This window comes from Oncorhynchus nerka, linkage group LG14 (genome assembly GCF_034236695.1).
Source record: "Oncorhynchus nerka isolate Pitt River linkage group LG14, Oner_Uvic_2.0, whole genome shotgun sequence".
NCBI lineage: Eukaryota > Metazoa > Chordata > Actinopteri > Salmoniformes > Salmonidae > Oncorhynchus > Oncorhynchus nerka.
This window is the reverse complement of record NC_088409.1, coordinates 63,894,631-63,921,519: the sequence shown is the minus strand read 5'-3', so window position 1 is coordinate 63,921,519 and position 26,889 is coordinate 63,894,631. Positions and strand designations below refer to the sequence as shown.

Here is a 26,889-nt window from a genome sequence, read left to right as displayed (position 1 = left end):
ATCAACCAACTGTGTCCAAATACCTCACCTCGGGGAGCGAAAATGATCAGTCTCCCTCACACACACACACAGCCCTGAATGGTACTGAACTCTATTATTAGCCTGAGTCAGTCGCTAAACACCGCCTCCTCAGCTGGGTCTGGGAGGAAAAATATTCATTACGTAACAATAAGAGATCGGTCTCTGGCTCTACTTCCTGAATACCAGTGGCTAGGCCTGCGACAGCCGACCAGCCCGGAAGCCTCACTCTCTCTCTATTTGAGTGTTCAGGCAGAGCTCACCCTCTTTCATTTATCCCTTGCAACACATTCCCACCACCCAACTCCTCTTCTTTGTGGGTCAGTGATGCAGCAGGAGTGACGCAGCAGTGTCAGGGCCTCATCGGCCTCCAGACGGGCAGCGTCTCAGGAGAGGACTGGAGACAGAATCTGTGTGCCCAGGCTGGGCCCAGACACACACCGGCAGCCAGCCACCAGTTAACAGAGGAGAAGTTTGAAGGTAAATTCCATGACTAGGCCCAGAGAGAGCGGGTCTGGAGCTGGCTAGCTAGAGCTCTCCTTCACACACACACACACACACACTCCACAGAAGGACTGCTCACTTCCATAGTGACAGCGAACGGGCATGTAGGACCATCCGGGAGGAAAAATGTTGGTCGGCTACTGAGCAAGTGTGAGTTGGATGTGCCAGCGCAACAGTAATGAGGATCAGTGTTTATGCACGCAGGGTGTGTGTGTTTTGAGAGAGAGAACAAGGCCTAGTCAGGCTTGCGCTATGGGCTCTGTTACCCTGCCGATCAATGTTCCTCTAGTCTAGGCCCCAGCTGGGCTCGGTTTCCCTGCCGATCAATGTTCCTCTAGTCTAGGCCCCAGCTTGGCTCGGTTTCCCTGACGATCAATGTTCCTCTAGTCTACGCCCCAGCAAGTGGCTACAGACTGACTGAGGCAGTAAAGGCATGCCTTCTTTTGTTGTGGTTTTGAAAATATCCCAGCTGTAATGCATTTAATGGATGGGTGTGCCAAACAAAATCGAGGATGTCAGAATAAAGGAAAACATCTACACAATTTCTATTAAAACTAGATGAAATGTGAAAAGTAAACGGTAAAGTCACATCAAACATTGTTGATATGTGATCTGTCTGACAGGGAAGAGTCTCCAAGCAATTATTCAAGAGTGAAAGAAGAATTCATCACAGAAAATGGCACCAATGAATCAGCAGGTTAGATCCTTTTTATTTCTCCAACTTCCACAAATAATACATCTGTGTTCATAGCAATATAATTTGTCCAAATGATTTGTTCAAATTTCAACTGCGCTTTCTGTACTCTTAGTTTGCAAAACATTTGAAGTACTAAAATAATGTGGGATAGGGGTTGTGGTGAGCAAGACAAACGGTAGGTACTGCAGACACTTCATTTGCAGTTCTCAAAACTGTAAAGAACAAAGAGCATGGAGGGTAAAGGAGAGCTAGGCTTATTTGTTTTGGGATGTCGTGTTCGTCTGCAGTGTACCAGTGGAAATCGATTTGTGCAGGCAAGACTACGAATACAGGAAAAGGGTGAGGAAGCAGGCAAGACCATTAACCATACATAGCAGGCATGGAGGAAGAGAACGGAAAGACACCAGAGGGAAAAAACTGAGATAAATAGAAATTGCAATATGGAGACATGATAATGGCCACCCAAACATGGCAAATCATATTTCCTCTGGTTTTACGAGGCTCCCTCCCAGGCCCTGTAAGGTTTGCAACCTTTAATGCTCCATAACACCATGTTTTTAAGGTAGCACTGTTTTCTTAGACTGTTGCCATAGCAACAAGGTCATGCCAAAGTGTAGCGGCTTACAGAAGTGTGAGGGCTGGCGTGGTGCCAGGCTGGTGAACTGCTTCCCCAGGCCAACGCAAGCAGACAGGGGCCTTGATTGCACTCAGGTAACGACAACAATTAAGCTGGGTAGGCCTGCACCAGAAATAGCTGGCAGACGGCTGAGCAGACAGAGAAAGCACAGAGAGCAGAAGGGGACAGAGGCATGGGGATTGTCATGATAAACTGAACTAACACTGGTAGGACGTGCACAGCGTCTCCCATTTGTTTCATGAGGCCAATCTGTTCTGACACCTAAGTCAAATATAAAATGTGCATGGTTTTCACATTCGGGTGCACAAGCTGTATCCCTAAGCCCAGAAAGAAAGCGGAGACACGTTATGCAAATTCAAAAACACTTGTGATAAAACTTCGGTCTTCATACGTATAAAACGGCTGTCTGCGTCTACAGCAGCTGGCGGGGATAGCAGTGCCCTGCCTGCCTGGTTTAGCCCCTCCACCCTGCACTCTGCAGTGCTGAGGCATCCCTCTGTGTTCCCATCCATCAGCAGCCTCTACAAAGACAAACCCACTGTCCTCCTCTCCTCCAGCTCTCTCCTCAGTCCTTTTTTCTAACTTTGAAAGTGCACAGATGCAGGCGAGATAAATAAGCTACATGTAGTCGCCGATAGTCGCCGATATCTCATTGATCATGCTGCTATATACAAACAAGAGCATAGCAGGCTAATTGTGTTCATGAGGCAATGCACTGCAATGTACACAGACGTGCTGACAAAGAGCGAGAGAGGGTTTGAGTGTACACGGTAGCACAAAGAGAAAGCGCCTGTGTGCATAGGCATGAGACAGATGGCGAGTGTGATGTGACGTGTTTGAAAGTGAGCTACAGATCCAGCTTCCCTGTAAGATACAGTATGAATGGTGTCGGTGTGGAGGTCGAGCAGAAATGTGATTGTGGGTGCGCTTTGTAGTATGGTTGAAGTTGTATCGCTGTAACCGCGCTAGCAGGCGTGCAGCCTAGGCGTTTTCTCTGATCTGTGCAGCACGGCGTAGGGGTGTGTGATGTAGCACTGAGCCGCTCTGTCTTACCGTCCTCAGCCATGCTTATTAAAGTTGCCGTTTCCTGCTTGGCGACTGCAGAGTAGATGCCGCTGGACTCAAGTTGCCCAGGCAGCAGAGAGGCAGCAGACAGACCCATAGTCCAATCTAGCTATTTTTAAACGTTCATGTGGGAATCCTGTGGTCAATGGTCTGAGAGCTGGGGCAAGCCAGGACAGGACTGGGTGGAAGAGGAGAGAGCGGCGTACTCGACCAGGACCTAGGGAGAGGCAAAGGACGTGGACGTTGGAGCTGGAGTGAGCAGCGTAGAAAGAGAGAGGGAGGGAGTGAGAGAGGGAGAGGCAAGAAAGACAACAGCGAAAGCTCTGCCTCTAACGGCACCACTGGGCAGCGACAAGTCTAGAAAAAAAGTGTATACTTTCGCCTTCCTTTCAAAGTTTAAAAAAAATTATTCTGTACAGTAGAGGGACACTGTGTAATGTTTTTGGCTGTTCGTTTTCTGTGTCAGCTGTTCGCCTTCTGTGTCATTTTCTCTGATTCGCAAAGGTATGTTCTGCACGTTTCCACCCAATCTACAACTGCTTTTTAACAGAAATACACATATTGCACGGGGTGGCTTGAGTGTGGGTTCTGCTATGGCATTTTCGCTCTTTGTTTGACTAGACAGCTTGCATTCGAGACTGTTTTTTTCTCACCTTGTGGTTCACAGCAATTAGGGGATTTACATTTTTCAGGTTTTGAAATGCACATCGAATGATATTCTAAGGCACAGTGAACTAGGGTGTGGCAAAGAGACATCCTTTGACTAATTCAACATTTCCGCTCAATATGTGAACAGAGTAAACCACATCAAGATGAGAGAATTGGTCATATCAGCCCTTATTGGAAATAATCAACTGAAACCGGCAGACATGCAGGCAATTTCCAGATGAAAATGCATGGAAAGCGGCACAAACCAGGGGAAATCAGCATCAAGGCTGAAGCACATCGCTTGCCGTAAGCGGAAGAGAGAGAAAGTCCTTCGGACTGCTGCATTTCTGCTGCAGACTCTCACACACCGACCGACACATATCCAGAGTGGAAACAAAGGGCGGAAAGCCTCCATTGCGGTGGCGTTGGAGCATGAGAGATCTGCAGTGCTGGGGCTCGCAGACAGGCAGGGCTCTCTGTGAGGAAGGACCAAACCAAATCCCCAGACAGCTAATGCAGTCGCCCGCCTGCCCCGCCATCCATCTGAATCCTAATATGCGCTGCGCCACAGCATGTTGCCGTGACAACAGAGGCCTGTCAGACGGGGAGGCAGGAGGCTGTTTCCCAGCGATACCGGCGAGGCTTCTCTTCTCTCTGTCTGCTGCCAGCCATATTGTAATCATGGCACCTAGAGAAAACATTAGCAAAAATCTGTATTTTATTAAGATTATTATATATTTTTTTCAAACAAGGATGCGTGATCACTTTAATAAGTTAAGTTACAAAAAAAACTACATATTTTTATGTTTCAATACAGACATGTTAAGTCAAATTAAAGTGTTTATGGCCTGGGGCTGAATGTATGTTTTTTTGCTGTGCAATTATGTAAACCTAACCTCTGTCGTTAGGTTATTCATTCTTCCCTGCCTCTTCTGAGTAATATGTAGCACGTAATGCTTAGGACAGTCAGTTGAAACAGACCTGAAAATGAGAACAGTTTCAATGATATTAAAACACACGTAGGTGTAATGTAGGTGAACAAGCAACTGGGTGCAATAGGAATGCCTCTCGGGAAGTATTCAACCGAGGGTATATGGAAAGTGATCTTTTTGTTAAGAAGAAGGAGTCTCATCTCAACATCATGGTCTAATGGCAATCTGGAGCAGGGACAAACGGTACCCCACAAACGGGCAGCCATTTTAACCTACCCCAACAGCTCACCAACAACAAGGATAAAAAATAAAATAGAAAATGGCCACCATGCCATGGAAAATTACAGTAACAGCATTTTGTAGCGCATATGTATAACCGGTCGTACTATATGCATAACAACAATGCCACAATTGCAGAGCCGACCTATACCATCAGATAGCCTTGTTCTCTCTGTAAGCAAAGCTGTGATACTGTCCGAAGCACCTCTGCCGGACATCAGGGATTGCATCTTTGATGTCAGACAGGGAAAGAAGACATTTTGTATTAGGAAGTATGTTGTGACGCTGATCTTAAAATAAAGAAGTGTCCAGAGACCTCTTTGGATAGAAGTCAGGGACAAAAATCACAGGATGCTCATAAAATAGAACTATATAGCCTAGGCATCAGCAGCATATAGGCAGAATCATGTTAATAAGTCATGCAAACAGAAAGTAAAAAAATAAAGAATGATACCAGTAGGCTACATTTAGGCTAACTGCAGAAGCTATTTGAAGCTATTTGCCTTTGCGTGTAACCTAAGCATCATCCTGTGTGAGAGTCTGACAGAGGTGTTGCGTTGCCTCAGACCAGTTCACACAGTGACATAGGCACACCCCTGGGTGAAACACACAGGAAGTGCTGTGCTCTTTACATTTTCTCTTAGGTTAGACAGAAAGATAAGAGACATGAAAATCCCATTGACCCACATGCAACAGCATCGGAAGACTCAGCATATTATTGCCATTACACACAAACATAAAACAACCCCTTGGGCACAGGTGTCAATTCAACATCTATTCCACATTTGGTTCAATGTAAGTTCATTGAAATGACGTGGAAGCAACGTGGAAGCAACGAGCGTGTGCCCAGTGGGAATGCTCTACAGATGTCTATAGATGCATATAGTGAAACAGATGGCGTTTTGTGTAAGCTGCATTAGTGACTGGATTAGCAACTGAATTCTGCTCTAAAAAGAGCTAAATCGTCTCAGCAGGAGTCAACATGGTGGTCATTCCTCTACAGTGGCTCTATAGCCCAGTGCAGCTGCCCAGTCTCGATTATAAAGTGTTGGTTAAGTATCCCTGTGTGTGACTAAGCTGTGTGTGGGTCAAAACATTCCTCCAGTGCTTACGGATAACTAACTAATGCTAGGGGCAGAAAGGACGAATGAGTCAGGGGAGACAATCTTCCCCATCTCATATACTGCCATCAACCTGAACCCAGTGTGCTTCTCAGTATGAAATATGCTGATGTACCTGTCAGCCAGTAAGGGCGATGACTCTGGCATGGCTGGTCACCTGGAACGGCATTAAACGACTGACTGAAGTAGATAGAACGAGTCCACATCTTGGCTGAATCACAACATGTTTGCCCTCACTGTAGTTTCCACTCCACCAGCTGTATCACTGGGTGGAAGTCATTTTGCTTCAGGCACTTCACTACTGCATGCTTAGTCAGGGTTTATTAAGCCTACAGACTGTAGTCATTCTGCATTAAGTAGCCTAATGTGCCTCATCAGCTTGGTCAACAACAAAAGTCTCCAGGAAGCAATAAGTCTTCAGGAATAGGTTACAAATAGATATTTCTATCACAATCAAGGCAATTATTCAAAATGTAAAATAGAATAGTGTCTGTAAGCAAGGAGTTGAATTTAATTGGTTTTCAAACAATGATGAGTGCTCTTATTTCCAGGTGTATTTCCAGGCGGTTTTTTGGGGGGGTTTCAAAATAGAATCATTATAAATTCTTCATGTACAATGGTTATTCAAAGCACTGAACATTTTCTAAGGGTAATGTCAAGAGGACATCTTTGTGCCGTTGTAACTTTTTACAGAAGTATTACATTAGTATATTCTCATGAGAACTAGATATTGTTATGGTTAATCTATTTGGAAAGGCTTGTGGCAAGTAACATATGGCCTACAGTTCTTCAAGGTATGGCATGCCAGCATCATCTCCTTAAACGTTGCTGCCATCTAGTGTGACAAAGTAAGAACAGCTGGATTGCTTTCCTATAAAACTGACACACATTCCACTTGATTTCCATAAGGCCATTACTGCCAAATCCAGCCCATGCCCATGCTTCTTCAAAGTAACTTAAATCATATTCCTTAGACTATCTCTGTATGGAAGGAATTGTTACTGTTTGCACAACTCTAGCCTAAATGATTTGAAATACCAAAGAATCAAAATGCAGAATAAATAACACAATTTCCAATTCCACATAAGAAAATGTGTGCACCCCTTTCATGTTTTTTCTTTTAACATTCCAGAAAGTCATTTCATATTTTTTACATTTAAGTTATTTAGCAGACACTCTTATCCAGAGAGACTTACAGTATTACTGTAAGTGCATACTTGTCGCCCGTGGGAATCGAGCCCACAACCCTGACGTTGCAAGCGCCATCCTCTACCAACTGGACTCAGTTGGTACAAATGTAATGAATGTGTTCATATTGTGAATATAAGCAACGTGCATAGGCAATTGGCTATCAATGTTTTGAAGCCAATTAGAATGCCTGTTTCCTTTATGTCCTCTCTGCAGATGACGGTGGCGTCTCCCTGCACCCAGGGCCTGGTGGACAGCTCCCATCCCCAGGCGCTCCTCAGCAGGCTCAACGAGCAGCGCTCCCAGGGCCTCTTCTGTGATGTCACCATCGTGGTGGAGGATGTAAAGTTCCGGGCCCACCGGAACATCCTGGCTGCCTGCAGCGGATACTTCCGCAGCGCCTTCACCTCCCCTGAGGTGTGGACTTCCAGCCAGGTGCTGGAGCTCATGGACCTGAGGTCTGAGGTGTTTGCCAGCATCCTCAACCTCATCTACTGTTCCAAGGTGACATCATCACCTAGCACAGAGGACACTAGATGCCTGATGGCAGCTGGAAAAAGACTGGGGATTCCCTTCTTAGAGAAACTAGTGGAACAAGACAGGCAGGACTCAGGTGGGCCAAAGATCCAGACCTCAACCAACCCTGTTAAGACCACAGGCCGTATTAAGGCCCGTGGGCCCCGTAAAGCGAAGGAGAAGACCTCCAGGCCAGATCAGCCAGACAGTGCAAGAGGCCCGCGGATCACCAATGCTTTCTCTATCACTGAGGTGGGTCCCGGGAATAACCTCTTCACCCCACTAGACCTGCACAGTGGGAAGAGGCAGTCACCTGACCTTGGACAGACCCCAGCGGGCTGCCCTGCCCCCTTCCCCCTCGCGGTGGACAATGAGCCCATGCAGGCGCTGTCGGAGCACTCCTACGCAGTCATCAGCCAGGGACCCAGGGACCCTGAGTACAGGGCTGGCAACCAGGAGGACAACAAGAAGGGCACCAAACCCACACAGTCCCAATCAAGGCAACTGACCAACAGGAATAGTGGCCCACTCAAAAAGCGACACAGACTACGAGCCGCTTTGAATAAAAGCACACCTCCAACACTGGCTGTAGCACTTGAACCTGTGCATCCTACTGGAAGCAGCCGGGCATTAATTAAGCTCACTGTACAACCTGTGGGAACGTCACCCCCGTCATTATACCCGCAGACAGATGTGCATACAAGCAGGGCCAATGAGCTGCCTCTAGCCATGGATAATGGCTACAGGGAACTGGACCCACCTCCACTTTCACCCCACACAGAAGATAGCATATCAATCTATGGCTGTGAGCACTGTCCAGAGATATTCACCAATAAAGCACTTCTCACAGTACATACAGAAATGCACAAAAAAAGGTTTGTCAGTCATTTGTTTTGCAAGTTTTGTCGCAGGAAGTTCATGCATTTGAAGCGGTTGCGGAACCACGAGACGGTGTGCCCGAAAGCACAGAGGGGCTCGCCTGAACACGAGCCCCAAGGCAAAGAGGACGGAGCAGACCATTATTCAGACAGCATGCCAAGCATGGACAATACAGTAACTAATGTCCAGTTATCTCTTCCTGAACTCCCTGACAATTTCCCTCCAACCAGCCTCCAAATGAACCCCACCTCAAAAACACTGCAAGCTGTAGATAGGTTAGTGAAACCTAGTGGAGGCCAGAGGGTCTATAACTGCAGTGTGTGTAAACGGGCATATGTGACCATCTCCAGCCTGAAGCGCCACGAGAATGTGCACTCCTGGCAGAGGGCGTACCCCTGTCACTACTGCAATAAAGTGTTTGCCCTAGCCGAGTATCGCACCAAACACGAGATCTGGCACACAGGTGAGCGTCGCTACCAGTGCATCTTCTGCTTAGAGACCTTCATGACCTACTACATCCTAAAGAACCACCAGAAGGCCTTCCACGGAATCCATCCCAGATTGTCTGTGAATAAGAAGTCAGCAAATGGTGGATTTAAGGGCAGCGTTTACCCCGTCAAACTCTACAGGCTTCTGCCTATGAAGTTTAGAAAGAGACGGTACAAGACTTACAGTCAGACCTATTCAGAGGAGCTGCAGGGCAGCGAGCAGGCCCCACTGGGATGCAGCTCTCCCATCCTTCCATTTGAAGATGTTGGCGCTATGGGTAAGCAAGATGCTGCTTTATTCTCAATGCCTGTGACATTCATGGCCACTCCGAAAGTGGTAGCATCAGTAATGCCACGCATCAGTTTTGATCAGCCCTGTGACCAAGATGTAGACCAAGATGCAGACCCAGGAAAACAGGCCTCTCACTCCGAACATAATGGGCCTCCATATAGCTATACTACCCCCTTGGCCATAATGCAGGCAGGTGGGGAGTCCCCTGCACTGGACTATGGAGATGGTGCCGCATTCCAAGGGTTTAAGAACTCGGAGGGCAACAGTCATAATCTACCGTTCCTAAAAATCAACCCACCCAGCTCTCTGAACAGGCTATGTGAGCTCTCAGCTGCAGCACAGAAAATTGAAGCCATGACCAGTCAGCTTTTTATGCCAGGGGCTGAGAGCCTGGCACCTAGCAAGACTGCAGGGGGGGAAACTGAAACATACATTGCCACGCCTGCGTGTCCAGGTCCCTCCGTGGATGGTCATGTTCTGCCACTCTGCCAGATCACAGTGAAAATTGGCAACGAGGCCATCATTCGCCGGAGGATCAAGGGCTCCAAGCTGTTCCCCAGGAAGAGGAAAATAAGCAGCGGGAGCCAGGTAGAGGAGAGGTGTCGGGACCAGGGCCAACCTGCAGAGGGCAGCATGGAGAGCTCCAGCCTCCGCTTCAGGACAGAGGTCACTTCTGTCATAGAGCCAGAGCCATGCGATGACCACACTGACCGTGACACAGCTGACAAGCTCTGGCGTCCCTATTACTCTTACAAACCCAAGAAGAAGAGTAAGAAACTGAGATCCAAACACAGAAAAGAGATACGTTGTCTACGCTATTCCATGACATCCTCAATAGTGCCCAGGGCCAGAAAAGACTACGTGGATAAAGGATGCAGAAGCGCTAAAGAGAGCATCTCCAGCGAGGGTACAGAGCTGAAACAACGTCTCAGAAACACCAGCCCAAAGACGACGTACACCTGTGACATCTGTGCAAGCACCTTCATAACGGCATCGGGTCTGAGAGCACATGTCATTGGCTGCCACCCAACTTTCTGTCGGACCTGCGCAAAGCAGTGTCCCCCCAGGGAAAGCTCCAGTGCCAGCTGCGAGGCCACTGAGGACAGCAGGGATTACATATGCAAGAGCTGTATGGAAAATGGCTCCTGCTTTGACAACTGTGCTCGCAGCTCCAGCACAGAGAAGCGGTATCGCTGCTCCTTCTGCCCCCAGCGCTTCCTCTACCTCGCAACCAAGAAGAGCCATGAAAAAAAACACAAGGAGACAGCAGGAAAGGGGTACAGCAACGACGACTACCCCACAGTCCCAAAAGGGCCAGCAACTTTGGACTTAGGCCTAAATCTGAAAAAGCTTGTCATCAAAACAGAGGAAGGGGAGGATCAATATAGCATCGACAAGGAGAGCAAAGTGCCAGCGGGATCACTAGGCAGGTTCTCAACAGAGAAGATAGAGCCTAAGTATGAGGAATGGGAGGACACAGGTGACTACATGTCAGTGGCGCCCAAAAAAGAACATCCATTTAGAATAAACAGTGATGGACACTATCAGAAAGAGAGAAACTCCAACATGAAAACTACAATGTCACCCCCCTGCACTGACACCTTTTCTCTTTCCCCTTCAGAAAAGCAGTATAGAAAGTCTAAAAAGCGCTTTGAACACAAACGGCAACATCAGAAAAGCCTCACTTCCAAAAGGCAGAAGCAAGTAGACTTTATGGGTAGAGAGACACCCAGTCAAAAGGCCCCTCTGACCACACCAGGAGAAGACAGTCATTTTAGCTATGGGCAGTCTTCTTCTACACATCTGAAAAGAGATTCTGTCACTAGGGGAACCACTCGCTCCTCGCCCAAGTCAGAGAAGTGTACATACAGTGTAAAGAGGAGTCCTTTTAACAAAGATAATACTTATCATTCAGGAGGGAAATACTTTTAAGTGACTATATGCCTATGCAGTAAGTTGCAGACCAACAGTAAAATACATATGTCAATATGCTGTGCTTGATATAGGTTAGTTTGCCCAAAATAATGGACCCAAACTAAATCAAGCGCACCTCAAGTACTTTGAAAACATAATTGGATTGTTATGTTTTTGACCCGGGTCTGGAAAACAGATATAATAAGTTGCCAATGAACAGCAGATTTTGAATATGAGGACCTAACTGACATCTATGTAAATTGCATTTTCTTCATTCTTATAACACAAATCTTTTAAAAAAAAGGGGATTTATTTTTGTACTTTTTTCTTTGCTTTTTGAGACTATTTCATGATGATTGTGCGGTCCATATTCTATACATATGCTAACTGTGCATAGTTATTTGCACTTTATAATAATTCAAATTTTTGACTTTATAGGCTACCATTCATATAAATAGTCTGTCCAACCACTTTGGTAGTGTCATTACAACTGACAGCACCACATGCACCATCAAAATGAATGAGAATCCCCATGTGTGTCTTTCAAAATAATATACATGACGTGTTACAAAGTTGACAAACTGACAAGTTGACAAAATGCAGTTTGTGTGTCAGAGGGCATAACTCATTCATGAACAAGTAGATCATGACAAGAGGAGAGCACACATGCCTGGTTTGATATTCACGTGTCTTGGGTTATTTAGATAAATAAACAATCAACCGGTCTGGAATTGCCAAGAAGAGCTGTTATGCTACATTCTGGAATTACGAGGACTAATTATTGCATGGCACACACACACCCTCCTGTTGTTGGATTAAATAAGTACACAGAATATGGAGCCAGATAGCTACCAAAAGGTTGAATGTACGTATCGTGACAAAATCAAGACGTAAATTGTTCAGATCGTAAGAAAAGCCATGCGTGAAACATAAGCGTGAAATTTCATCTGTGAACATACAAATACCATGTTAATTATGGACTAACATTTTAGGCTTCAACAAATCTTGTGTTGTAATTCTGACATACAATAATATCTTTCAGAGTTTTGGAAGTTTCATCTCACCAACAAAATGTTATTTTACACCCAACGGATTGTAAGAAGTGCTACAAGAACAAGATTAACACAGTATAAAAAAAAACGTAAGTCTGGGAAACAGGAAAGAGGTATCCTGCACGTTTTCAAGTTAAAAGTCTCCATTCTCTATTACTCCTCAGTTGAGTTCACATTTAGGTAGCTCATGTAATGGATCTGTTTGCCAGGGCAAGTCTAGATAGCACTAGCTGTATTAAGCCTACAACCGTGAAGTTTCAGTCCGCTAGGTGTATCTCTACAGCATGGGCATATCTCTGGGTGACGTGGACATCCCCATGCATTCACCTTATCAACATATGACTAATACAATATTGCACCATGCAATTCTCTGGGCTCCATCTGCAATCATAACCAGTAGTATATACCAGGAGTAATGAAACACAGAATAATAATAGCTGTTTGGTGAATCTATTAATTAATTATGATCACTGGAGTGGTGTTATGAAATGTATTTCATCACTTAAAATCTTGCCAAAGCATATTCTGTAGGAAGGGTTTATAATTTGACATGATTTATATGAATTTGGTCATGGACATATGGACTTTGAAATGAACAAGGGAGAGGTTAAACGTAGGCGGAGTCTGGCATAAGCTTATTCCCACACTTTACAATAACTCTGTTGCAGTGGTCTTAGATAGTCTCCTTATAGGCTTTTCCCTCCATAACAACACTGCTGCCCAGTTGATCTCCATTGATCTCCATGCAGCACCACAGCATCATACACCTTCAGAAAAGCACCCCTCAATCTCAGGAGATGCCCTTCTGGAGGCATGCAGCTATAGTCATTATACGCTAATATAGGCCTATTTGCCTAGTAGCCAGAGCATATGTTAAATTCCAACATATTTGAACATTTAAGTCGTACTTCATTCACCTTAATTCAGTCAGTATGTCATCCATGTAATTTTAGGTACTGGTGTCTTGTGGAATAATTGTAGAACTATTTGAATTTTATAACAGTTTTTAATTATAGGCCTCCCTCCCTCCCTAGAGACCCTAACTCACAGGCCTCTAAATAAATGTTAAACAAAATAGTTGAAGAAGCACATGCAGTGGCTGATAGGGGAAACAGATCTGGGAATAAGAATAGGCTATTTGGCACGCCTTGGCTATTTCGCTCAGGACAGGTTATAGCGAAGACTTAATCAATATTTTGTTTTGTCTCATTTATTGTTATATGGATATAGCCTCTGCGTGATGGGACTGTGCAACGCAAATGGCTATAACAAGCCTACATAGAGTGGAATTCGCATAAGGCCTACAGTCCGTGCTCCCAAATAGTGGAAAAAGTGTGATTCATTAGGTTAATGATCACCACAGTAGCCCCACATGGCTATAAACATGTATTATGCTATTATAAGGCCATTAAATAACACAGCATGGCATATTTAGATAGCGGAATATGCCTAGCCCAAATCATATTTACTTTCTATTTTGCAGCTCAGGTGGTTATTCTAGACAAGGCTCTTCTGTGTCTTTGTGGTATCATTCTCACACAAGTCATTTGCTGAAGGCCCAAGCCTATACTACGCCATCTACTGGTATAACGTCGTTATCGAATGCCGTTCTAAACAAGCTTTAGACTTTTATTTTGGAAATTAAACCGGATGCTGCAAAGCAACTCTACGTCTGGGCTACAATTGCTTGATTGACTAGCTAACTTCAACTAGCTACGTTCGGTTCATGTCCTTTGCAGATGCCACATTCCTGACAAAGGTTTGTACGTATAAAAAATATCTGTAACCGAGTAAAGGGAGACTTAAAGTAAGAATTAAACGTATAAATGTTAATTCATAGTCGTAACAGAATTTGTACATTTACAGATCTAATTTAAGGGTTAGGTTTCATGTTTCACACATGGCTTTTCTTTTGATCCTAACAATTTACGTATGGATTTTCTTACGATCTTAATTATACATACATTCAACCTTTTGGCAGCTATCTGGCTCCATAACAGGAGGCCATAATTGGTAAGTCCTTGCACTGCAGCTCTTACTTTCATAAGGCAATTAGAAATAAAAACAAATCTAAGTCATAAAATATTTTTACCGTTTTCTTTACTGAATGCTTCTTTTTACCTTTGTGTTAAATGTTTTACCTCTTACCTCTCTCTCTTTTACTTCTCAGATGTATTTCCTTTGGTAAATGAAGAGTGTGTAGACTTTGCAAAAGTGCAAATGCTTAGTAAATCTGACTGTCTGTTTACTCTGGTGCTCTGTTGGACAGTCACTTGGTGGCCTCGGGGTCAGCCAATCTGAGAAGTTAATTCCTTTCCCATCATCCCTCAACATTTTAGAGTCTGGCCCACATGACACAATATCCAGATGTTCCCCTCTCTCCATGCCCCTGGAGTTGGGACTGGCTCTGATCTGGTAACAGGTTTATTAGGTACTACGGTACTTTCCTTAATCCTCCACAACCCACTTGTTACCTAATGCTACCAGTTTCTGGATAAACCTTAACTACTACTCTCTGCTCCTTCAATTAGTAAGTTGACTGTGTTAATGAAGATAAACCATTGAGGTGGCTGTGAGTCACAGGCCATGAGAGTTTGACTATTTACAACTAGCTACACAGTCTAAATAGTTATTGATGAATAACACATATTTGACAATTCAAAGCATAGTCATCATGGCTGATATCCATAAGGAACACATGTATACCTATAACCAAATGCAAAGCAGGTTAGGTTTACACATTAAAACTTCTCTGGTTTATAGAAACGGCAAATTGAATCACACTGGTCTCCTCTCCTGACAAGCATCTGGTCATCTAATCTACTTCCTTCAATGAGGTAAGTTGTCACAGATAAAACATCCATATGGGTGATTCCTCACAAAACTAGAACAAAAAGATGATCAGATTTGAGAGATTTCCACAAAATGTTGTCTATATAAGGTTCCTTTGGTGGAAGGATTGTTGACATACTTGACATTTGTATCTTAAAGCATAATTGAGAAATAATTAATTGAACCTGGAATGTGACATTTACCCAGGCCTCCTTTAAGACTCCATAATGTTTAATATGTGGGTGCTACAAAGCAGAAATTGCTGTCATATGAAACCGCTTGCTCTGTAATAGAAGACAATTATTATTGAAATCAAAATACTAATATTACAGAGCAAGCGGTAAAGCTTCAAATGACAAATGTTTGCTTTGTAGCACCTACAGATGAAACATTACGGAGCCTTAAAGGAGGCCTGGGTAAGGCCAAAATGTCACAAATGTTCCAACTTTAATTATTTCTCAATTATGCTTTGAAGTACAACTGAAGGCAATAGACAACTTCTCTGATAGAAAACAGGCCTGTGGCATCAACATTAGTCCCAAAATTTTTTTATTGTAGTGTTGAAATTGACTACAAGGTGTAAATAGGATAATTTTGGTAATAGTCAGTCTTGTAAGTAAGTTCGTCATGACTTAATTGAGCGTAGGGTTTTGATTTCGACAATGCTCACTTGCCCACTAACACAGGATACACATTTGCCGGGATTGCACTCTATCTAATCCTACCGCAAAACTCACAGACAGTGAGAGACTTCCCAGCAGGACCACGGATCGGACTTTGTTTACATTAAGACAACACGTTGCCCATTTTTTTACTTGATAAATACAGCACCAAACACCTTAGCTAGGTAAAATTGCACAATTAAAACCTCCCAGATAAAAATTTTTAGAATAAATTACAGACTTCTTGAGTTATCTTAGATTCATTCGGACTATTTTGAGGAAGTGATACTGGTTTTGTTGCTTGGTCTCATGGGGGACAAACACCAGCAACTACCACATCGAACCACACCCCCAAAAAAGACTGAAATCTAATTTTCCTTAATGAGCAAGAGATTAACACATGTGGAATCGGTGCATTCAGTCGCTCTAATAGCCTCTTAAATGTACAGTAACTACATGTAATCTAAGTAATGCCCGAAAGTCATTATTAATCATAAGAGGACCATAAACAATAACTAGTAATATGTCATAATCCAAGAAAGGTTCAAATCTCACCTTTCTGGTAAAAAATCTTATAAATTGCTCAGGTGTAGTCACATTTGAGGACACAAGTGCAAGTACACAGTACAAATATGAGGAAGATACGAAATATTTTATTTGACGTATATTTCCTATTCAACAAAACTGTATGAATAAAGCTTTAAATGACATGTGCATTATAATCAAATGATAAAATCACTTACTATAATATGTCACCTTCCTTATAACTGTAAAATACATATCTCTATGGTTAGAGAATGTGCATATTTTCTAAAGGTCAGTCTTGATCAAAACATTTGCCCCCAGCGCTGTGAATGTCAAATAGAGCTCTATTAATATCATATTAAATTTGTCCATCTATGACAAACAGAAATAGATTTGTTTAAAATCTATGAATTATTTTAGATTAATCGCTATAAATCTATCTTTGAATGTGCTATTGTGATGAAACCCCTCTCTCCTGCTGCGTTATGATGTAAGGATTGCAGGTGTGCACTTTGTCAGTGGATCTGATGTAGGGTTCAGCCAGGAGTTGATGGACAGTCGGGAGAGCGAATTAAATGGTAGAAGGGACATCCCAGCTTCAAGTTGTTTCAGATTTAACATTCTATGTTACACAGGCAGACAAAATATACTACTGTGTCTGTGGAAACCAGGGCTATCGCTCAATACAAGCCATTTCAATATACCGTGTCCACAGATCGATTTATAAGCGAAAATGTGTTTGGAACCAGTACCAGAACCACGGAGGTCCTCTAAACAGGGGACTTTACTTCTAAGAGGGATACAAATGTCAAATATCCTTCCTCCAAAAGGACTCTTCTATGGATTACATTTCGTGAAAATCCCTCAAATCATGGTATTTTTGTTCAAATTACATGAGGAATCACTCATATCGAAATAAGGTCAGGGTTAGGATTAAGGTTTTCAAATGGGCTTGCAATAAAGTGGGCACAAGGGTTCGGTTTTGAGGTCAAGATGGACTGGGGCTAGGGGTTATAAGGACATGGGTTACAGTTTTTAAAAAATGGGTGAAGATAAGGCTGGGGCTATGGTTTTCTAAAGTTAGTATAAGGTTGGGTCTAGGGTGCTGTTCCTGTGGTGTAAAGAAGATTGGCACCCGAATAGACAGGCACAAGGCACCTTAATTTATGCTTGCCTTGGACAGGCAGATGTGCATACCTGTATTCCCTCTGTCCCTGTGAATGTCCTGAATAGTCTTGGATAAGCAATCCACCATCCAAACTGTGACTACCTTGAAATAAGAAAGAGATAGCCAGTTCCCTGTATTACTGAGAGAGAAAAAAACAATCCAACTATACAAAACTATATCAGCAGCAGGCCTGAACATTTTAAACTTTCAAATAACAAAATATCAAGAAATGCTCCTAGTGCAAGCATAGAAATTAAAATTGTCTGTGCAAGCTGTCTGTCTGAAGGTCAGGTACCAAAATATTAGCATCAGAGACAGGAGAGAAAGAGGAGCATCCTCTCATCTTTTATATATTTTTTGTAAATCCTGCACAGAGCTTCCGTTTGTTTTACCAACTGTGAGAGCCTGTGCAGTGAAGGATATTCACACAAGTCTCTCCAGTCTCGTCTAATGTCAGCTAATGTCAGCATACGGCCAATAGCGCTCGTAGTGACGCTGCAGTAGGTTGGCCCTTCGCTTGCATTCATAAACGGATATGATAGCTAAGCGTTGAATGTACTACTGTAGCGACATATACACAGTCAAGTCGGACCATGGCGGAAGAAGACGACACGAGAATTCGGATTTTACAAAGCCTGCGGGGAAAGATATGTAAGTGCGAACAATGTCTTTATTGTATCAGCATTCTTCAATTGAGGGGGGCTAACAAAGTGAACGACGTGGGGAAAAAAGGGGCGCGGTACAATCAACACAGGCACTTCATGAAGATATGAGACATTGTTGTGAATGAATGTTGCCCGGGCCTCTATCAAACGTGTTTTATATTTGCAGAAAACACTATCGCAATGTAGCTATTTATTTTAATCAGTTCCTCATCCGATGTCACCCTTAATAGAGCTAGGCCAGCTCCTGACAAAAGCATAGGCAAAGACGGGCTAGCTAATACAGTCAGTGGCTAGCTCTCCATACACACGCATCAAAACACATAAACTGGCTAGATAAGTGTTAGCTACGTAGCTACGCTAGCTGTCTATATTACTAGCAAACGTAAAGTGCTTTCAGTGAAACTGTGCCACTCCCTATACAGATAACTTGTTTCCATGTTTTGTATCCTACCTAGATAGCTATCGAATCAGAATGTGTAATTCTTAGCTAGTTGACGTTAGTTACCTCGCGTCTCTGTTCTCATTTTGCGAAATGCTCGTGGCAGGAAGTTGTCTCCGTGTGTTGGTTAGCTGCACAAGTTAATTGTGTTGAAATAGCTAACTAGTTTCGAAATTACACTATTCCAGATTAGTCATCACTTGATAAATCATTTTAGAATTTTAAACTATACTATTCTCCAGCAGGGTTAGCTAACTAGCTAATTGCTGGTTTGTGTTGCTTTCATATTTCTAAGAAAAAAAACATGAATTTACCCAGAATTTTAAGAAATTACTTCGAGTGGAACTTAAACACTTTCAGGATATATTTGGTCACAAATAACCTTGTCCATTATTCTTTTAGCAGGAAAATAACATTCATTTCAATGGAATTAATAAAAGTTCCTTAGTAATTTCGTTGAGTTCTGTGCAAAAAGTCATAATCATAAAGACAGATGGATTACTGAAATTGTTTCACATGAATGTCGGATGCATGCATTTTTGTTGCAATTAAGAGACTTCTTGAGGTCCTAAACTTAATTCCAAATGGTCATCCATCATTATCCTCTATAAAGGATGTCATTTCATGACTTGCATCTGTGATTAACAGCTAGCCTATAGGCAGATATTTAAGTAACTTTGTCAAAGACCATTTGAAAAGAATTTGCTTGAGTTCCTAAACACGCACCTGGCTTTTATATGCAGGCAGTTTGTTAGTTTTGAATGAGCACAGTACCGCAACAGGATCTTTTGATGGAATGTTACTGGCACACATACAATACTGTCAGCTTTGTAAGGGTGGCTGTGAGAGAGAACAAGACCATTCACACTGTCCATCTACTGCAAAATGAGAAAACAACATAATTAGCATTGCGTACATAAACCTGTCTTGATTTCAGGAAGTCTAGTAAAGTACGAATTTTGCAAACATATCTGAGGTTATCTCAATGGTCTGATAGATGTGACTCCTCATTTGTAAGTCGCTCTGGATAAGAGCGTCTGCTAAATGACTTAAATGTAAATTTGATCAGTGTTTTCACTTGGACAATTTTAAAAAGGACTAATCGTAGTACCTGTATCATGAGAAGCCCTTGGTTATAGACTACTGTACCAGTACCACTACTCCCCCCTCCCCCTCTCTCTGGCTCTGATGCTCACTTCTGCAGATGCTATCATGCATGTACAAACAAGCACACACGTTGACATGCACACCAGTACAAAGTCATCATAGGTGTGCATATAAGCAAAATAAATGAACGCATTATGCACTCGTGTGTGTGCACAGACAACGGCTGCGAAACAAATGAAAGTTTCACTACCATGCATTGATGAGCACCCAGGAAGCAAGATTTAAAAAATTGAGGAACTACCCTTGGTAAGAAACTGTTTGCCATTTTACGAAACCTTTCTTCTTCCTCTTGGGGTTTCTGTTTGTCTTAAACTAAAAAGTGTCAATGGAAGTTGTAGTCTATTCAGTACAAACAGAGAAGTTTGTAGTAGTGTGGCGTTTGCTCTTTGACCTCTTGCCTCCATTTCCACGGCGACCAGTGCTTTTTTTTGTTTTTGTGAGGATGGCGTTGAGGAGGTTAGCGAGGGCTTGAACTCCCCTGCATGTCGGGCTCACCAGGGCTTAGTGGTAGCTCAGGGCTCTGCTGTAGGTTTTCACAGCCCTTTTCTGGGATTAGACATATTAATAGCCTGTTAAAGAGCCTGATCCCTGACTCTGGCTTTTCTCCATTAAAGTCTGCTCACCCTTATATATCCCTCCCGACCTCTCGGACCAATTTAGACTGCTGTCAACCACTTCACACGGAATAATCTTGTGGTTCACAGCTTCACACATTGGACTCAGTGAAAGTTGTGAGAGACATGCTAATATTGTTTTGATTTAGTCATGTGTGAAACTGTTTATTACTGTATGTCATAGTCTTTTTGGAATTGAATGAAAGTACAGTGTTTATTGTAAATTCATGCAAACAGGAACCTGGTAGCGCTCTATAGAGCAGATGTAAACACAGAGCTCTGTTACTTGTAGTGTGCAGTCCTTATGGTGCTGTAGTATATCCATTTTAGAGGGCATTTGCTGCTGTGCTGTTGATCCAGGTGCAAGCAGTTTACCTGGCTGGAGATTTCCGAGGTGTTTCACATTTGTGAATCAGCACTCCACTGTCAGAGCCAGGAGCATGCTGGGAGGAAGTTGATGTGCTGTGTCTTTGACCACATCTTACGTGATGCTCAACTCTCAATTTAGGCCACATCCACCCTGTGCGCCCCACACCTTGCCACCCCAACCAGGCTTACTGTCACTCACACAATCCATTTTAGTCCACTCAGGGAGTCCTGAGTTCCATATCCTCATTTATCCAGGCTGAATACATAAATTCAATTACTAGGCCTCTACATGCCACATCATGAAGTTGTCGAAATCAAAACAATGAATCTTCAAAGAAGTCCTAACTGAACACACTTCAGTTGAAACATTAGGGTGTTTTTTATTATTTAAATCAGGGCTGTTCAATGTCAGTCCTGGAGAGACATAAAAACCACTTCTGGTTTTCATCCTCTCCTAATAAAGGACTCTTTCAGACCTGGAACACCAGGTGAGTGCAATGAACTACCAGGTAGAAAAACAGAATCCAGTTTAGGCCTTCCAGGACCGGAATTGAACAGCGCTGATTTTAAATGTTCACATTTAGTATTCTCAACCATATTAACAGCAGGTCGATAGAAATAGACATAATTGCCAAGGTGTCATAAGTCTGTTTTCCACAGTAGCCCCACCTGCCTCTCTGACCCTCTCCTCCATATTCTGCAGGTGAAGGCAAGAACCTGGGTCCCTGTTCGGGGCCCAACCGACAGCGTGACCTCTGCACCTTCTGCACCATCAGCCTGGACCAGGAGGAGGTGTTCCGGACCAAGGTGTTTGACAAGAGCCTCAGGTAACAACCATTTAGTAGTATTATATAGCCTATGCCATTTAACAGATTATTTTATCCAAAGCGACACAGCCCTGTGCATACATTTTACGTATGGGTCGCCCAGGGATCAAACCCACAACCCTGGTGTTGCTATGGCAATGCTCTACCAACTGGGCCACAATCTCCCTCCATCATCAGAGACTTGTCCCGAAGCCACTCCTGCGTTTTCTTGGCTGTGTGCTTAGGGACGTTGTCCTGTTGGAAGGTGAACCTTCACCCCAGTCTGAGGTCCTGAGTGCTCTGGAGCAGGTTATCATCCAGGATCTCTCTGTACTTTGCTCCATTCATCTTTCCTTTGATCCTGACTAGTCTCCCAGTCCCTGCCTCTGAAAAACATCCCCACAGCATGATGGCCAGGTTTCCTCCAGATGTGACGCTTGGCATTCAGGCCAAAGAGTTCAATCTTGGTTTCATCAGACCAGAGAATGTTGTTTGTCATGGTCTGAGAGTCCTTTAGGTGCTTTTTGGCAGACTCCAAGCAGGCTGTCATGTGCCTTTTACTGAGGAGTGGCTTCCGCTTGGCCACTACCATAAAGGCTTGATTGGTGAAGTGCTGCAGAGATGGTTGTCCTTCTGGAAGGTTCTAAAATCTCCACAGAGGACCTCTGGAGCTCTGTCAGAGTGACCATCAGGCTTTTTGTCACCTCACTGACCAAGGCCCTTCTCCCTCGATTGCTCTGTTTGGACAGGCAGCCAGCTCAAGGAAGAGCCTTGGTGGTCCCAAACGTCTGCCATTTAAGAATGATGGAGGCCACTTTGTTCTTGGACCTTCAATGCCCCAGAAATGTTTTGGTACCCTTTCCCAGATCTGTGCCTCGACATAATCCTTTCTCGGAGCTCTACGGACAATTCCTTCGTCCTCATTGCTTGGTTTTTGCTCTGACATGCACTGTCAGGGATCTTATATAGACTGATGTGTGCCTTACCAAATCATGTCCAATCAATTGAATTTACCACAGGTTGACTCCAATCAAGTTGTAGAAACATCTCAATGATGATGATCAATGAAAACAGGGTACACCGAGCTCAATTTCGAGTCTCATCGCAAATGGTCTGAATACTTATGTAAATAAGGTATTTCTGTTTGTTACATGTTAATACATTTGCAAAGATTTATAAAAACCTGTTTTTGTTTTGTCATTATGGGGTACTGTGTGTAGATTGATGAGAAAAACAATTAATTGAATCCATTTTAGAATAAGGCTAATGTAACAAAATGTGGAAAAAGTCAAAGGGTCTGAATACTTTCCAGCACACCCTGCAAGAACAGGGCAGTGAAGATGTTGCTCTTGTCATGTTAGCCTATGTTGCACTACTGTCATGGTTGCTGGCATGAGGTGATATCATTTGATGTGTAACATCCTCTTCCTGCAGGGCCCAGATCTTTTTGCATTGATCATTTTGTGTCAGATGTCATCATGCAGGCCAATAAGTATCCTTTCCTTACCATCTCTCCTAATGTTGAAATGTTTTTCATGATCGATGTGGTGTCATGTAACACCATTGAAAACTTAACACTTTAGCTTATATGTTTATTGTAACCTGGAGATGACCAGGACTGCCTCCCCAACTAGAGACACAGCTTGAGTCCAGGAAGAACAGAAGGACTGAGTTGTTTGTGTGGGCGTAGTGTCAGTTGGGCAACACCAGACGAGGACAATATTAGCAAGGCTAAGTCGTCTACGAAGAGAGCAGCCATATTTGATTTGAAATTAACTATGCTGCTTACAAGCTCCCCATTCAGAGAGATGTGTGGGGGAGATGGACACGGGTAGAACCTTGTTCATCTCACTGTAAATACACGGTGCTCGTCTTCTCTAGGTATTTCACAACTGATAGCTTTTTTTTTTTTTTTTTTTTTTTACTCTACTGTTGCGAACCCGCCGTTCAAAGGGCTCCTTTTACTGTGTCTAAGGAAGTGTATCCTCCCACGCTCTCTTTCTCGCTCTCCCTCTCTCTCTCTCTCTCTCTCTCTCGATGCATGGCCTTTCATATGGCTTTAAGACTTGTAGAATCTCTCTCTCTGCAGAATCCCAAGGATGTTTCCTCCTGCCACTGTCATGTTGCACAAAGTTGTCATGTGAAAACAATTGTAGTGTAGTGGCTATACCACATTACTCTATTTCTGGGGATGTTAAAGGAAAATACCACTCAAACTATAGAAAACTTTTCAAAATACAGCAAGAGGCACTGTACAATGATACTATGACACTTTCTGCATTTTCGAAGTTCTATATCTTGATTGCTGAAAAGCAAAACATTTGGAACTGTATCAAATGTGGACTAATGAAGCAAATACCAAAATATTTTGAGTGGAATTTTTCTTTAAGGTTAGGATGTGTTCTGTTGAATCTAGGGTTTATCCATTATGCCGATTCTGTTGCAAAACGTTTCTTAAATGGAATTGAACTAAGCGAAATTGGGAGGGACCTACCTACCTGAATTTGTCCAATAGAAACTTGTTTTCTTTGAAAAACCCAACTGTTTGGACTAATGCTTACACCCGTGTTCTGTCTGAGAGGGAGGGAATGGGAGATCGAAAGAGGAGAGTGTGTGTGTGTGTGATCGAAAGAGGAGATATTGTGTATGTGTGTGGAGGCTACAAGTGCGTAATTCCATGTGATTATGTGCACAAACTGGAGGATGCGTGGGTGTCTGCAGCCTGGAAGTGTTGCCAAACCCTCACTGTGGAAATGACAGGCAAAACATTTCACCAACCATGCAATACTGCATAGAGGGTAGCCTTACTTGAACACTGCTTTTATGAACAGATCATAGTGTTATTAGCACTGTTTGATTTTATCAAGATCATGGAACAAATATCTGTCAGTTGTCCTGTTTTCATACTAGTCTGTCATACACCTGCTAGCCACGCTTAAACCTGCTTAGCTTCTACTGTTTTGAGAAGGCTGCATAATGGTGCAGCTAACAGCCATTCTGGCTTCTCTTTACATAAAATAGGCCTCATACCAAGGTAACAATGTAGCATAATAACCATGTAACAGGCTAGTAACTATGCAGTTATGGTACATTACCATAAATGTATTGTCTTGGAAAATATAAGTGGCAAGTATGTAACTGTCTGTTACGCTCAGGGCTCTTGCTCAATTGTCTTAAAACATCTGTCCTCGCCTCCATTATATGTATCTGAAAGAACTGACCAGGTGAAGCCAGCCTAGTGATGCACTTCCACCATATTGTTTTCACCTAGCAACTCTTTTCCCATCTGTGAAATTGATGGGGAGGAGAGAATGGATTTAAGCAGTTGAGATTGGGCTCAGGACTGATAGCGAGACTCAATCTAAAAAATAAAATACAAATCTAATAGGACAAGGTTAGGTTGCAACAGCTCCTTTTCAAAACATTCTCTCCTGTCGGCCCATGCCTTTTACTGAACACAAATGACCCCGGTCAGAGCTGGATGGTACAGCTGCTTGGCACCCTCTTGGTCTGCTCTTCCAAGCCACTTGTATGCTGGTCAGTCTGTCCTAGGAGACCTGGCCATCACAGCGCTAGGCTATATTTAGCACCTGCTGTTTAATGATTGCTGATGGAGGGCGGTCTATGCATAAGGCCTTGGTTTGTGTTGTCATCGGTGTGTTGTCTTCTGTCCTTTCAAAAAGTAGCCTGGTCCCAGATCTGTTTGTCTTGCCAGCTCCTTGTCACAAGTTGTTTGGCAAAACTCCAAAAACTGTTCTAGGATCAGGCTAATCAGTCATAAACCTTTTTCAATCAAAAGCCAACAAAGTTTTCAGTAAATGTTCCCTTTCCACAGAGGTCAGCCTGTTCTCTGAACGTAGCCTAAAGATGGCGTTTTGCTCTTCACAAATACAACTTCCTGTGTGGTTGTTTTTCAGCCCTTTCTATGGCGAGGACTTCTACTTTGAGATCCCACGACCATTTCAGTGTTTGTCCTTCTACGTATTCGCCAAGGGTGTTTTTCAAAGGGACCTGCCTGTCGGTGAGTAGGAACTGACACGCACTCGTGTGTGTGTGTGTGTGTGTGTGTGTGTGTATATATATATATATACACACACACAGCTACCCTATGCTTTCAGCTGGATGATTTCCAAGTATGTTGACTTCTGTCTGTCCATGTGTGTTTTCAGGGAAAGTGTCCATCCGGAAGGAGGAACTGTGTAAATTCAGTGGGAAGGAGCACTGGTTTGGCCTGCAGCCCGTGGACCCTAACTCTGAAGTCCAGGTGGGTGTCAGTCAGACAGTGTTCAGACATCTTTCTATGCACCCAATTGGTTTGGGGAGAAAAGCTCATCTTCTAGTCATTGTGCTACTTCTTGTATGCGGTCATTCAGCCGCCATAAGTGTGTCCAATGCTATTGATTGTAGTTAGTCACCAGTCAGACATTTGGCTTGGTCCAACTGTCTCTGTAGCAGACACCACCTCCTCACATCCTGTTGTATTCTCTCTATGCTGAGAGGCTTGGTAACTGGGCTGAGAGGCTTGGTAACTGGGCTGAGAGGCTTGGTAACTGGGCTGAGAGGCTTGGTAACTGGGCTGAGAGGCTTGGTAACTGGGCTGAGAGGCTTGGTAACTGGGCTGAGAGGCTTGGTAACTGGGCTGAGAGGCTTGGTAACTGGGCTGAGAGGCTTGGTCACCGGGCTGAGAGGCTTGGTCACCGGGCTGGGAGGCTTGGTCACCGGGCTGGGAGGCTTGGTCACCGGGCTGGGAGGCTTGGTCACCGGGCTGGGAGGCTTGGTCACCGGGCTGGGAGGCTTGGTCACCGGGCTGGGAGGCTTGGTCACCGGGCTGGGAGGCTTGGTCACCGGGCTGGGAGGCTTGGTAACCGGGCTGGGAGGCTTGGTAACCGGGCTGGGAGGCTTGGTAACCGGGCTGGGAGGCTTGGTAACCAAGCTCATTGGTTGGCTTTCACCTAGTCATTTCTTTCAGATTAGTGATGAGGAGAGGATGCACTTTTTTAGAAAATTGAGAAAATGTTTTTCTGATGTCAGGACTTCTGGCTCAAAGTGTGGGGGGGGTCTTCCGCTGTCTGAGGGTATCCATTTGCTGGTCTTACACTCAAATTGACTTGATTTGATGCTCTCTTTAAGCGTCTGCCCTGGCTGAAAAGCTACGGTTACATAATGGTTTAACCCGGTGGTGAATATTTTTTTTTTTTTGTTCTTGAGTGATGAGAAGATTTTAGGACACTGAAATCTGTCGGAGAACTGTCTGAAATAACCCTGTGTCCTACTGCCACAGCATCCTGAACAAACCTAAGCCAGCAGACATGTTACCCAATCACTGTAGGTTGTGTAGGACAGTTCCATGTAACCCTATTTCACTCCAGTTGTAGCATTTCATGTCTAGCGGGTGCCCTAGTCTGGGCTATT

At 43.7% G+C, this 26,889-nt stretch overlaps 2 protein-coding genes and 1 long non-coding RNA gene across 3 annotated transcripts in view; 2 read left to right on the top strand and 1 right to left on the bottom strand.

The window, feature by feature from the left end:
* The first annotated feature begins 173 nt into the window (after positions 1-173).
* On the top strand, positions 174-11,903 carry LOC115141684 (zinc finger and BTB domain-containing protein 38-like). Its single transcript, XM_029680773.2, has 3 exons — positions 174-498; positions 1,146-1,219; positions 7,306-11,903. Exons 2-3 carry the CDS (start codon positions 1,199-1,201, stop codon positions 11,194-11,196), a joined length of 3,912 nt encoding a protein of 1,303 aa, XP_029536633.2. The 5' UTR covers positions 174-498; positions 1,146-1,198; the 3' UTR covers positions 11,197-11,903.
* LOC115141686 (uncharacterized) lies at positions 1,213-18,650 on the bottom strand. The gene is made up of 4 exons (XR_010458510.1): positions 18,588-18,650; positions 17,447-17,519; positions 4,466-4,550; positions 1,213-4,257 (listed from the first exon to the last, which is right to left on the bottom strand). It is a non-coding gene; the product is annotated as an uncharacterized LOC115141686 (long non-coding RNA).
* The window catches only part of LOC115141685 (ras GTPase-activating protein 2-like), a 46,800-nt gene continuing 37,793 nt past the window's right edge, over positions 17,883-26,889 (top strand). Inside the window, exons 1-4 of the mRNA XM_029680776.2 lie at positions 17,883-18,068; positions 21,375-21,498; positions 25,395-25,498; positions 25,647-25,741. Of these exons, the coding sequence (XP_029536636.1) occupies positions 18,011-18,068; positions 21,375-21,498; positions 25,395-25,498; positions 25,647-25,741 (381 nt within the window). The 5' untranslated portion in view covers positions 17,883-18,010. The remainder of the gene's footprint in view (positions 18,069-21,374; positions 21,499-25,394; positions 25,499-25,646; positions 25,742-26,889) is intronic.